This window comes from Monodelphis domestica, chromosome 4, assembly GCF_027887165.1.
Source record: "Monodelphis domestica isolate mMonDom1 chromosome 4, mMonDom1.pri, whole genome shotgun sequence".
NCBI lineage: Eukaryota > Metazoa > Chordata > Mammalia > Didelphimorphia > Didelphidae > Monodelphis > Monodelphis domestica.
The window spans coordinates 192,530,947-192,545,788 of NC_077230.1; the positions used below are offsets into that span (position 1 = coordinate 192,530,947).

The 14,842-nt window shown below is 35.4% G+C and overlaps 1 protein-coding gene across 6 annotated transcripts in view; it reads right to left on the reverse strand.

Moving 5' to 3' along the window:
* The window catches only part of ZNF385B (zinc finger protein 385B), a 553,635-nt gene that overhangs the window by 86,590 nt on the left and 452,203 nt on the right, over nucleotides 1-14,842 (reverse strand). For 4 of the 6 annotated variants that reach the window (XM_056794085.1, XM_056794086.1, XM_056794088.1 and 1 more), the window contains one exon: nucleotides 3,643-3,681. The exons of the other annotated variants lie outside the window; for them this stretch is intronic. In XM_056794085.1, the coding sequence (XP_056650063.1) occupies nucleotides 3,643-3,681 (39 nt within the window). The remainder of the gene's footprint in view (nucleotides 1-3,642; nucleotides 3,682-14,842) is intronic. 6 annotated transcript variants of the gene reach the window in all.

A 14,842-nucleotide genomic window follows, 5' to 3' on the forward strand; every position in this document is an offset into this window, starting at 1 on the left:
CTGTTTCAAAGTCAGCAAAATGACAACATGCCAGTTATAAGCAGAGAGCAATGCAAGAACAAACTAATACCAGCAGATGAAACCTGAAATTTCACCTCAAAATAGCGGATACTCTTTGCTAAAACATGAAAAATTCAATTTAAGTCAAATAAAAAATATATTCTATATCTCATAAATGGAAAGGTCTAAATGAATACCATTATGTCTGTATATGGTTACAACTCAAGAAAGTGCAAGGTTAATAAAGAATGGGAACTTAAAAGTGTGGTAATGTATGAGAAAGAGAGTAGATGTGTTAAACATAGGGCCAATTCAGGAACAACACTCCTGAGTGGTGCCCGAACCAGATTAAAATGTAATTGGGAAATGTTTGACAAAATAAATACAAATCTAAAACACAGATAATGTGAATATGTAGTTTTCTAAGTCAATGTGGCCTGCAGGGGATCCGGTTTCTATTAGAATTTGACAATATGAATGAATAGAAAAATGTTATATTCTGTCATAACATTATAGTATATGTCTACCTCCAGAGAAATAACTGATAGTCTAAATGCAAATGGAATCATACTATTTTTCACTTTATTGTTTTCATTTTAAAAAATGAGTCTTCTCTTACAACATGACCAATGTGGAAATATGTTTTGCATGATTGCACATGTATAACCTAGATCAAATTGCCTACCATCTTGTGTAGGAGAAAGAGAAACAATTTAGAACTCATAATTTTGGAAAATAAATATTAAAATTGTTATTGTGTCATTTTGAAAAAATATAAATAAGATTACAGCATAGATTCTGATAGATTCCGATAGTCAAGAGTGTATGAAGATGGAGGAGAAGAGAAGGAATATCATGGGATGTTAAGTAAGAATCTCTGGGTTCAAATCCCAGCTCTGCCACTAACATAATTTGTAATCCTGGTGAATTATTTGAGTTCTCTAGGCCTCAATTTCCTCACTTATCAAAGGAGGGGACTGAACAAGATGCAACTCAAATTTGCTCTAATTCAAAGAAATACCAGATCATAAAAAGCAAGTTATGAGTAGCTCGAAACAGGAATGGTGACCCATTGCCCTTAGATATTCACAAGAATTTATAAAGAATAAAAATCTGTTTCACACCCAGTAAGCAGAATTTTGGGGGGTAACAAATAAAGATGTGAAATTCCACATTTAGAAATTTTCGTATTCATTTCTAAAGTCACAGTTACAATATATCAAACTAAATTTCAAATTCATCTTCTGGGTCAAAGACATCCTAAAGTACTTAAAATGCTTACATTGAGTGTCAATTTCTCCTTACAAGTGCACATACTCTACACTCTGTCATTCATCTCCTTCCAGACCACAGAACTGGTCTTACTATCTGGGAATGCACCAGTTCATAGACAAACTGGTTCAGCCTGCTCTAAGAATGAAACATTACTATTTTCTCCTGGGAACAACCAACACCAAATGGTATTAAAGGTTCAAAAACATGTTTTGTTCTTCATGCCCCTTTACTCTCGAGTTCAAATATCTTAAGCAAACAGAAAAATTCAGTCTTACAACAGGATGCTGTCTTGGGAGATTTTTATGATCTCAGTCTCTGCAAAGCATGTTAAACCTGGTATTACTACCTGAGCCACATCAGACCCAAGATGGAGCCAACAGAAATTTAGTTTTGTATCTTCAGGAACCCTATACCACTTTTTGTCTTTACTGTTCATAGTCTTGGCATCCTCCCCTGGAGTAGAAGCAATCTTTCAAAATTTGACAAATCTTAAAAAAGCCTTTCTACGTGCTTCCAGAATTTTCAAGTTAAACAGGACTGTGCCTTAGAACTCTTATTAAAAGCACTTATTTTGATGTTCTGAAAGATCCATGAGTTGTCAGGGTAAAAAAAAGAAAAAAAATCTAAAAATCATGATGCAGTACGTCAACTTTCAATTTATGAACCTCCCTGCCTTGGCTGGGCTGCATTTCCAATAAGCGATACCAAGGTAGATGCCATCCTGTACCCAAAGTTTTCAAATTGGTAAGACCTAGGATTATAGGATCAATGGGATCTAGAAGTGGAAGGGAACCTTCCAGGTCACTTTCCTTCAACCTGCTCATTTTACACATGAGAAAATTGAGGTCAAATGAAGTTAAATGACCTGTCTAACATTTCTTGGGGACCAGAGCTCTATCTACCAGTAACTATGTACTCTAGTGCCCACATTGGGTTTCAAGAGCTCAGAGTCAGCACCATAGTGGCATCAGGGCTTTCCTTACTGATGGTTCTATTCTGCCACACTATTTCAATAAGAAAACACTTTCTCTTCTTGCCTAAGACTGACAAGTCTAATTTCATTCCTTATGAGCCACTGACCAGCTTCCAGGACAAGCAAAGTGAAAGATCTTCCTTGTTATCCTAGATAGAATTACAATTCCAGAGGTTCCCAAGAAGCCTTCATCAGATAGTTGCCTCTCAGAGATCTAGACTTTATCACAATCATAAATCACATTTACTAAGTGGCCTTTGACTATTTGTGTTCCAGTGTCACTTTCTCTACCTTTTCAACATCTTGTCTACAGGAATTTTTCTTCTCCATGCTTCTGACTTGGAACTGCTCCCTTGTATTTCCCACCTGACTTTACACTTTATTTCAACTATACTTGGAAAGGGTACAATTTTCCTCCCTGACTAAACCTCTTTATATCTCCCTTTCTCAGTTACTTATCACAGACGTCTATAATTATAGTGCTGGCCTAAGAACATATTTTGAGACATCACTTGTATGAAAAAGACTCTAAACGGTACAAAAAAGAACGTCCCACTTTGCCAAATAATTTCAAACCGCTAAAATAGACAACACTGTCTAGCCAATGTTTTGAATATTTGCCTTCTGATGCAATAACTACAAATACCTGAGTCATTTCAGTAGGCTACAAGCTGAGCAGTAACATAATAGGTGTTTTTACATTTTTTTTAAAAGGCCTACAAAATAGGTATATCCTGAATTTTTAAATTTTTTCTCAAAGCTCACCTATCAAACCTCTAAAATCAATTGAAAGTAAAAGCTAGGATATAGACTAATTAAAAATTGTTTTCTCACTAAAATGATGATGGGCTTCTGAGATCATAAGAAATAAGTAACTAAATCTGTGGCAATTGTTTTTACATTTAGTTACCAGTTTGCAGGATGAATACAGTTCCTATAAATATTCTTGTGATTTCTGAAATATAGAGTTTGATTCAGTTTGCATGAGGCTAAGAATAATAAAGAATGTTTTACTGAAGCAACATGTAAAGTAACTGAATAATTGAAGATTATGACATTCATAAAATTTCTTCATCTTCAGGTTTCATTAGGGGCTTATCTCTGAATCTGGGGGCCATTTTCTTGTTAAAAAATGAAATGGTGATTTAGGATTTTCATGCGCACACACAAAAACTCTTGGCACCACTTCTGCAGTTAGTGGTAAGTTTACAAAAATAAACAGCCTTATTACATAAACCTTTCTTGTTAGTTCACACTGTACATAAAAGCCAATACAGGAATGAAAAAATCAGAATTTGTTGCTGAACAATATTATTTGCTCGAGCCTTTAGGAGTTTACCTCCAAAAAAAGGAAAAGAAAAATTGTCAGAAACTCCACTACCAGCAGTTCTTACCTGGCAGAATTTATTGGTCCCAAACAAGCCTCTTCTTTTCTAAAAAAAGTAAAAGTTAAAATTTGTCACAGATGTTAGAGAGAGAGAGAGAGAGAGAGAGAGAGAGAGAGAGAGAGAGAGAGAGAGAGAGAGAGAGAGAGAGATAGAGAGAAAGAGAGAGAGAGAGAGAGAGAGAGAGAGAGAAAGAGAGAGAGAGAAAGAGGGAGGAAGAAGGAAGAAAAAAGGAAGAAAGAGAAAGATGAGGAGAAAGATAGAAAAAAAAGGAAAGAAGGAAGAAAGAGAAAAGAGAAAGATATAACAAGAAAGATAGACAGGAAGAAAGAAGTAAAGAGAAAGGAAAGACAAAGGAAGGAAAAGAGAGAGAGAAAGAGGGAGGAAGGTAGAAGGAAGGAAAATATATTTCTATTTGGTTCATCTCTGGTTTAAAATGCTGGTAGTTTTTTAGGGTTACAAAGAGTTAACACTTGCTACTTTTTCAATGAAAATTATGCTGGAATGAAAAACAAAACTCATTAGGTCAATTGGCTTTTTAGGTACTAAAAATGAAAGGTGGAATTAGGGTCATTAACTAGAAATAAATGAAATAATTGGAGGCTGTCTATGTACAAATACACTATTAAATTACTGAAACTGGGTTTAGTGAAACATACTATTGTAGTACTAATAGGTAGATAATAAAGTATACAAAGGTTTTCATTTTCATGTGATCAACAGACTGAACACTACAAACCAATATAATTTTTTTTTTTAATTTAAAGATTTTTAGTCTCATATGACATGGTAAAAAGTCACATTATGTTGGTGTGCCTTTTACTAGTTACTCAATATAAGCATCTGAGCAAGGGTACTGAACACAAAATATTACCTAGCTATATGGGACTGAAACATGTTCCTTTCCAATAAAGTCAAACTGAGCAGTACAGGATGTCAAAGATCATGCTTTCCACGATACAGTTTAAAAAAAGCAAACTCCAAATTGTAGAACACCTTAAAAAAGGATATAGATAGATTTAAATAGAGAGACAGAGACAGACAGAAAAATAGAAAGACAGGTAGATAAGATAGATAGACAGACATAGACAGGCAGACAGATAGACAGTCAGATAGGTAAATAGACAGGCAGACAGATAGGCAGACAGACAGACAGCTAGACAGACATGTAGACAGACAGATAAAATAGATAGGTAGGTAGACGAGATTGATAAGACAGAGAGATATGGATGGATAGATGGATATATGGATGAATGGATAGATGAACAGATAGATTTATATCTCCTTTGTGTATATATTAATATTTTAATTTGTATATATTTAATTTGGGCTAGCAAAGTACATTGTTATTACAACTCATGTACTGATGCTGAGTTCTGTGGATGAAGGCAAGCAAATTTCCACTAATCTTGCCAGTTAAATCTGGGAATAGACAGCTGCTGCAGCTCCTGCATTAACAAATGAGTAGAATTTGAATTACATCCCAAAATATCACCATTAAAGTCCCAAAGCGCACTCACTCACTAGTCAAAACAGTCAAGAAAGAGAGGTAAGGTAGCTGCACAGTCAGAATTTTAGGCATCAGAAAGGGCATCTCAGGAGGGTCAGTCAAGAGAACCGCCTAAACGGCAGTATTTTGACTGGACACTCACCGCTCCCAGAAACTTGTCTTTCTTAAAAGCTACCAGGACCTCGACATAATTGTGATCCTATTATCAGCCACAGTTGTCTGTTAACAAGCACTTGAAAAAATATTTAATAAATCATTTCTTAAACACATAATAAATACATGGGGGGATAGGAAAAAAAAAAACAGAAAATGTGTTCCTGCCTTCACTAGGCTACAATTTAAAATAAGGCAAGATATACAAAAAAATATAGAGAACCTATAAACCAGCTTTACATAGAAACCAGTACAAACTCTACTTATGGAACATAAAAGCAGAAATGAAAGCAGAGCATTCCCATAGTCAAAGATTTGGGCTTGGTAAAGTTTATTTTCCTACTCCCAAGTCTTTTTTTTTTCTACATACCTTCCTTTTATGTAGTATCTCCTAACTAATTCAATCCTGAATGGCTCTTCTCTTCCCTCCAAATACTGCTTTCTCAGAAAAAAACTGATTATCAGTCACTCACACTTGAGTAGGAATTTGCTAGTTCTATTCTCCCCATGAAAGTTTTCATTTTAATGTCTCCAGATTTTGTCATATAGGTGTTGTTACTTTTTTTTTTTTTAATCTTTACCTTCCACCTTAAAAATGTAGCAAGAGCTAGGCAATAGGGAGTTAAGTGACTTGCCCAAGGTCCTGTCGTCACGACCTTGCCAAGGACCCTGGTCCTCAGGCCTGGCTTTATCCACTGAGCCACCTAGCAGCCCCCTAGGCTGTGTTGCTTCTTAAAAGGGCTCAGAGCATTGTAAAGTGGATAGAGAATTGGGCGCTTCTTATGTGCCTCTAATTTATACCCATTAAGTAGACATCTATACCACCTCTGTGCAAAGTCAGTTTGTTATGTTTATTAGTGTGGAGGGGAGTTAATTTTAGGAAGTTCTCCCCTGTGTTCCAGCTACATCTTTCTTGCCACAATCTAAATTCATTAACTCCAAGTCTAGCCTGTAGGACTTTTCTCCCCAATAATGACTGGCTTTGACTAACAGACATGAGCAGTGTTGGAATGCTTACACAGATCTACTGGCAGGCAAAACCAAAAATTTGTACCTGTCATAAGACTTAATGCAAAAATGCTCTCATTCATCAAACTCTTATGACTAATGGTTTTCTGGAAATTTGCAAAAGTTATAGTTGAAGTCTTTATCAAATTACTAGTATAGAAAAATATTTATTATTTATTCCCTCCTTTTCCAAGTTATAATCTAGACATATCTCAGAAGAATTTGTGAAAAATAAATCTTTAAAATTCTAAATCTTCAGCAAGATAAATTTATTTTAAAAAATCACTAGTTTCATCAATTAAATTATTTCCGGAAACTCCAAGAAATTGATTTTTGTTTCTTCTGACTACAATGTCTTTGAATTATTGTTTTACTTCTTAAATCTTGGAAAATTAAATATGAGAAAACTGATACAAATGAAAAGATGGTAAATTTCTCCCCTTAAAGGTCAAGTAATGCAAACACATTCTTTTTAATTGGTAAAGTCAAACTCACTCACGCCAGTTTTGCATCATTTTCAAAATGACTAAATCGTTTTAAAATTATTAAAATATTATTATATTTATTATGTATTATTATAATTATTAAAATAAATGTGACAAATGACCTACAATGCTATAGTAGGAATTGGTTCTTCATTTTTCTATTTCATCCTTTGAGACCAGAGCTCCTCAAAGGCACCAAACCACAGATCTCAGTAGGATGAATACCATCTTTTGTGGTACAATATCTTGTTTGGAGAGGATTCTTAATAATCATTTGAATGAATTGGTTTGAAAGAAAGATAAATAGCCCATTTCTCCTTTTTTTACTTTGGTTTCTTCAATTGACAACTATCTAAAACATTAATTATAATTAAAATTAATATGATTTGATATAATATTTGTTATAATAAATACAACATAATCCAACCCAATATAATATAATATAGTATAATACAATATAACATAATAATATAATATAATACCATATAATATAATACCGTATAATACAATACAATATAACATAATAACATAACATAATATAGCATAACATATCATAACATAATATAATATAGTATAATATAATACAATACAATATAATAAAATATAACATAATAATATGATATAATACCATATAATATAATACCATATAATACAATACAATATAACATAATATAACATAACATAATATAATATAATATAATATAATATAATATAATATAATATAATATAATATAATATAATATAATATAATATAATATAATATAATATAATATAATGTAATATAATGTAATATAATGTAATATAATATAATATAATCCGGCAGAGAATGGCTGGCTAACAAAACAAAATCTATGTACTTTTTCTTTGCAGAGATAATTTTATCATTACAGGATATACATTACAGAATTTAGCACACTTATAAAAAAAGGTTTAAATGTGCTATCATTTACCTTAGAAGGCAGATGTAGCAGAGCTGGCTGGATAAGCCATATTCTACCCAAGTCCCTGGCCTGATAAAGCATTTTTTTACCTGAATATTGTAGAGCTCTTAGTAGCTCTGGTTGGTAGAGAGCTGGAAACATGGGCTTACAGGGGGAGTTTGGGGCAGGTTTTCTGATTCAGCTTTGCCCACTTCCCCAGGGAGCCACCAAGTGGAAGCTACAGTGAATACTATTTCTGAAGTGTTCCGCCCCTGGAGACAAGACAGCCAATCAGCCCTCTGGGGGTTGTTTCCAGGGCTTTTCTATTCCATTACAAATGAGTCCTTAAGTTAGTTTATCCACTTTTTGTGTTAATGAATGGAGTTGGATTAAAATGCACTCTTTAATTTTGTTTTTAGGATTTGTTTTCACTGTGAACAACAGATATCATCACTGCCTTTTGCTCCCAGTAAATGATATATCTATTTGCTGAGATTTTTGCCTTGCCTTAAAGAGTCAATTAATTCGTTGCCATACACGGTAGTTCAGTGTATGTGTGTTTGACAAGAGACAATTGTGAAAAAATCTTTGGAGGAAGTTTGGAATAGAAACTTATCTCAAGGATACGGAGAGTCATGTGTTTTCCATTATTGCTAGAGAATGAGAATTCTGAGATCCATTAGTTTCACTTTATGGAAGAGTAAACACTCGCATGCACACAAACACACAAACACAAAATCTATATATGTCATAAGCCAGGGATCCTTTCCTCCCTGCTTCTGAAGAGAAACATTCCCTTGTAGTCAAGTATTTCAGTACCAAAAATGAACTCATCATCTTCCTCCCCAAACTTCTTCTAAATTTTTCAACGTCTATTAATGGTATTAATCACCATTCTCTCTGTCACTCATACTTGAAACTTGTTGTCTCTTACCTTCCTTACCTCCTGCACTCAATCGGTAACACATTTTCAGCTGTAATCTACCTTTTTTCATTTCTTCCATCCCATCTCCTCTTCTTCACTTTTACTGGTCTTCCATTTTCAGGTGCTCTTGCTCAAATTACTATAATATTTTCCTAAGTAATTTTCTTCTGATGCTCCCTTCTCAACCAACCTCTTCAATTCCCTCTACCCCCTACACGACAAATTTACCATTCCCTTTTGGATGGATTTCTATTGTGCATTTATTACCTAATAATAACTTATCTTTTTTTTGCATTTTCCTCCAACCTGCAAGATTATAAACTCCTTTGTGAAGTGGTGCAGGCCTTGTCTCACTTTTAGAGCACTGATTTGTTGCTTATAATAGTCAATGAATACATATTTTAAAATAGAATCAAAATGTAGCCCTAGTCCAGTTCTGTAAATTCCCTTCTCCCATTCATTTGAGGAGGCAATCACTTGCTTGCCCAGAAACTGGCTACATTTCATCTTCAGACGAAACCAGAACTTTGTCTGGGGATGATTACTAAAAACAAATTTTGGTTCCCTTGCTATTCAGTCCATATGTCTTTTTGAATCCCTTTAATGCACAGAGAATCTGCCTAGATGAGACAAAAAAAAAAAAAAAACCAAAACCTTTATGTGAGTAGATACTCAGATTATATGAAGACTGAAAACATTCCACATTCAGGGGTATATCTGTATATGTTTTCAGAAGGAGAGGCAGGTGGGTTGCTGGGAGTTTTCTTTCAAGTGCTGTGTCATGGCCATTTCATATGGGATCAAAAAGTCTCTGCTGTAATTTCATTTTCAAAACAACAAATAAGCTTACTTGAGTATGTGTGAGACGTGCCAACACTTTCTGTCAATGGAGAAAACTACTGACCAGAACCTTCCCAACCAAATCAGTCCCTAAAGCAGTTAGTTAACTTTATGGTGTTGACATTTCAGTGGTACCATTCATAGATTTTGTTTTTTGTCCATAAACAGAAGGTACAAATCACTATTTTGACTTGTCTAATCTGATCATTTTATTGGATAAGATGAAGTAAGCATAGAATGTGGTTTCCCCTTAACATTTTGGGTTAATAAAGTGAATAAGTTAATAAAATATTAATAAAATTAATAAAAGCAAAGGGTTGTGTTTTCTCAAGTATAGGACTATATTTCACCATCCTTCCCCTTTGGGGGATTCCATTTTCTGAATCAATGACAAAGAAACAGTATTCAAGTCATTTATTGTATTTCTAGAAAAAAACATTAATTCTTATCCATGTGGGACAAATAAGAGTATGTCTGTGTGCCCTACTGCAAACTCAACTTTAGCCTGGCCAGTCTATGATCATAAATAAGAAATAGAGGACCCTTTCTTTGGCTTGCTCTGTGAATCTGGTGATTTTCCGCGCTGCTGGGGGTCAGGTCCGAAGCAGTAAAGCTAGACTTGGGCCTCGGGTCATTTCAGAAGGCGAGGCAAAGAACATTTCAAAAGTTCAGTTTCACAAAGAGATTTCAAACTTGGGTTGCCCAATGGGCATGGAATTCAATGAAACGTTTCCCTCATGTTCCAGTTATCAGTAGCAAAAGCTACTGTGTTTTAATATGCACTTGCCATTTAACAGTGAAGATAAGTAAGCTTAAGAATGCTGAAAATGGGGGTAGCTAGGTGGCCCAGTGCAGAGAGTGTCAAGCCTGGAGGATGGAGGACTTGAGTTCGAATCAGACCTCAAATGCTTCCATGGGGGTGACCCTGGGCAAGGGGCAAGTCATTGATCCCCATTTGCCTCACTAGCCTCACTCTGTCTTAGAGCTGTTAGGAAGGCAGAAAGATAGGGTTATAAACAAATTCAAAAGAATGCTGCCAATGCCTTCCTATTCACACCAGGAAAAGCAAACAGTGACCGGCCTAACTGGTTAAAGGGCGATGTTAAAGATGGCCTTTCATGTTTGTCCCATCTTCATCTCCCAACCTCAGTTTTGGAGGGCTGCTCTCTCTGTAGGGAAGCGGCAGTAAGGTAATGACCTGAATTCTATGTCTCCAAAGTAAACATGAGGCTTTTGTTAATTTGATTCCTTTTTTTAAAAAAAAATTATTTAATTGATTAATTTAGAGCATTTTTCCAGGAATACAAAAATCATGTTCTTTCCCTCCCCTCCTCCATCCCCCTCCCATATCCAATGCACAATTCCACTGGGTTTTACATGTATCTTTGGTCAAGACCTATTTCCATATTTGGTAACCTTTCTTGCAAAGGCAAATGCTAGAGACCAACCTGGAAACTGTTGGGAGAGTTTGTTATTTTCCTAGGAGGGGGCAATAAAAATGAGTGAAACCTGATCTTCCTCCTCTCACTACCAAAATAATTCTATCTGTAAGGTTCTAAGATAACCTTTAAAGCTAAGATTGTGAAAAAAAGTAAATAAATAAAAATACTTTTTTTTTTTTGGAATCAATACTGTGTATTGGCTCCAAGGCAGAAGAGTGGTAAGGGCTCTAGCAATGGGAATCAAGTGACTTGCCCAGGGTCACACAGCTGGGAAGTGTCTGAGGCCAGATTTGAACCTAGGACCTCCCATCTCTAGGCCTGGCTCTCAATCCACTGAGCTACCCAGCTGCCCCCTTAAAATACTTTTAAAATAAAATAATAATAATAATAGTAATAAAGAATAAAAATACTTAAAAGCCCCATTCAAGGGAAATAAGAGCTATATATTTAGGAAGGAAATTTTTTTAAAAGATGGAGACTGCTTAGGTGAGGGAATTGTGAGACTAAAAATGGAAGTGTTTGGCAGGGGGAGAACTAGGGAACGTTTTAGACGAGAGTCCCTGCTCTCTAGGAGTTTGTAATCCAAATTAGAATCTACAATATTATACATTCCAGTAAAACAAAGAGGCATACACTGTCAAATTTGGCAATAAGTGCCTTGACTGAAGGCTGAATGCCAAAGCCATACTGTTTAGTTATGACAACTTGGAATGTATTCAACCAAGAGAAGGTAAAACGAATGGGTTTGGATGGCCTGGGTTGGCTAGGTCCTCACACAGAAAAGAACCAGAACCAAAAGGAAAAGTAAAATAAGACATGCTTCAAATGGAGATTTAGAACAATACCTGCAAAATCGCTAATGCTACTTCAACGGGGACATTTTCCCATGGTGCCCCTTTGAAAATGACACCCAAGTTGTATTGAGTCAAACCAAGTCATTTTCCTCCTTCCAACTTTTTTCCCTGCTAAGGGCTTAAAGGGAAGTCTCAAAAAAAATCTCAAGATTGAATTTCCAAAAGAAAAAAAAATTAAATTAAGTGTCTATAAACAGAGGTAAACAATGTTAGCTTTTCTGGTAACAAGAGCACTTCATCTGTTAGGAAAAAAAAGGAATAAAATGACAGAGCTGACATGGTTTGAAAAACTATAAATGGAAAGTATCTGAAATATGAAGACTATAATCAGATCAGGGATGAGTTTGCTGGCTTTCAGGTCTACCCACTGAAAAATGTGATAAAGGCCTTGTAAGAGATGAAGGAAGTAATGGGCTTTCTTGATTTAAAAATCAATAAATCCTCCTGAACAGCCAAATCTGTTAATTGGCATCCTTTCAAAACCATTCTGTCAAAGTTAAATTTTAAAGACTGCTCAGTGACTAATCAGATGCATCTTGATGCTTAAGCAAAACAAGACCATGACACAAATTAAAAAGATGTAAGAAGGAAAGTCCCAGTAGAGAAGGAGCAAGTACACAAGTGGAAAACCTGGGGCCTGTCTGGACGCATTCCACATTCAGCCAGCAAGCAAAGAAATGAAAGGGCTCCTCCCTCCCCCCAATAGAGAACAACAGACATCCTGCATCGCTTCTATTAAGAGAAGTGACCATTGGGAATTGGTAGGGGTCAATGCCACAGGCTAAACTGAAAGCAACAAATACGAAGTGCTCTAATCATGAGGATGTAGTTTCCTAGGATGGCCAAAAAAAAAAAATAGAAAGAAATGGCTAAGATGTGATATGATATTATTCTATCATAATAAAGAATCATATAATTTCAGAGGCGAAAAGAACTCTAGAGACCAGCTAGTCCAACCCCCTCATTGTGAAGATGAAGAGAGTGGGTCCCAGAGGGATGAAGTGACTTGTTATTTCTTTAAAATATTTTTTAGATGCTAAAAAACCTAGTTGATTCTTCCTCACTACTGACCCCAATTAAGCTTCCTCTTATAATTAAGTAAATCAACACTGCATCTGACAATGGATACCTCAATCTCTCCTTCTTTAAGGAAAGGTCAGAGGTGTGGGGAAGAGACTTGTTGGACCCTGAATCTTCATCTTTCCCTCCTCTTTCTGGTACTATTAGTACTAGATCTGCAGGAATTCTGTTTTGTCTCCTTCCTGTATGCTCAGCCAAGTTGAAATTAATATCACAGATGCTTAATTAGAAGAGAAGTCTGTGAGGGCTCTTGTTATGAAGATGCTATCAGCATCTTGAGTATACTTCATTTACTTATTTCCCTTGCCATCCCTTTTTATTGTTTTTTTTTTCCTTTTCAATTCTTTCATACCGTTTCTTTCTCTTCTTTCCTTTCCTCTTTGCTCTCTTTCTCTCTATTAAGTATGAGATAGAGGGGCAGCTGAGGGGTAAAGAAGATAGAATGCCAGGTCTGGAGTCAGGAAGACTACTCTTCCTGAGGTGAAATATGGCTGCAGACACTTACTAGCTGTGTGATCCTGGGTAAGTCACGTCACTCTGTTTGCATCAGTTTCCTCATCTATAAAGTGAGCTGGAGAAGAAAATGGCAAGTCCCTCCAGTATCTTTGCCAAAAAAAACCCAAATGGGGTGTTGGACATGAATGAAACAGCTGAACAACAATAATAAGATAGATATAGATATGTATGTATATATTTTCATGCATGCAAAAATATATGTACATAGACAAATATATTCATACATGTGTGGTGATATATATATACACACATTCACAAATGTACATATATATACATATATATATATATATATATAAAATCACCACATATACATACTTGTAGTTCAGCATTTATAATTAATGTGCTTGGCAGAAATATATGTGTTTAGTGCCCACTGATTATGTTGGACAATGGGAAAAGAATTAAGATCTGGTGGGGGGCAGGAAACAAATGTCATGATTTCTAAAAAAGGAGAATAATGTGGAATCTGAAAACTTTAGGGTGTCTGACTGATTTCTGGAAAAATTCTAAACTGTACCATTAAGGAGAAAATTAAACAACATCTAGAAAGGAACATGATGATCATAATGAGACAGGATGGTTTAACAAAAAGCATTTCGAACCAGGCTGACAGGGCTTTCTTTTTGACAGTTACTGTGGATGAGAACAAGAGAATAATGTATAGATGGTTTATCTCTCTTTCAGGAAAGGGACAGTCTCTCTCAAGCTATTCTTGAGGACAAGATAGACAAAGGAGATAGACGACAGTGCAGTTGGATGTATTTGGACCTGGTTGAACGTATTCATCAAAAAAGGAGTCACTAATATTCTGATATGAACATAGAAGGAAATTTCCATCAGAGCATAACACAGATCTGTGATTGCCTTCATGCGATTAACATTTTTATCAGTAATTTGGATAAAGGCATTGGTGATAAGCTTATCAAATGTAAGGCTGACAAAACTAGCAGGGATAACTAATGTCTTTTTGGGTGAAGAAATTATCCTACAATCTCAACAGGATGGAATTTGGTCTTTAGAGTAGCTCAGAGGCACGGGGAGCAGAATGTGGGGCTTGGAGTCCAGAAGATCTGAATTTAAAACCTGTCTCTGACGCTAACTGGGGGACCCTAGGCTAGTCCCTTATCTTCTGTTTGCCTCAGTTTCTTCATCTGTACAATAGATTTAACAACAGCATCTTCATAGGGTGGTTTGGAGGATCAACTGAAGTACCATCTGTAATGTATTTTGTTAACCTTAGAGTTTTATATGAATTTTCTTCATCAACATCATCATCATTATCCTATTTCCTCATCTGGAAAATGAAAAGGATGCAACATCTTCCCTCCACAGTCCCTTCAAGTTCTAAATCTATCTATGAGCCTATGAACATTGGATTCAGTCTAAAAAGATAACATTTAATATCTATAAATGTTGTCTTACATTACATACATGAATTAAAAAATTCAAATGCATGATTAAACTATGGGGGATGCA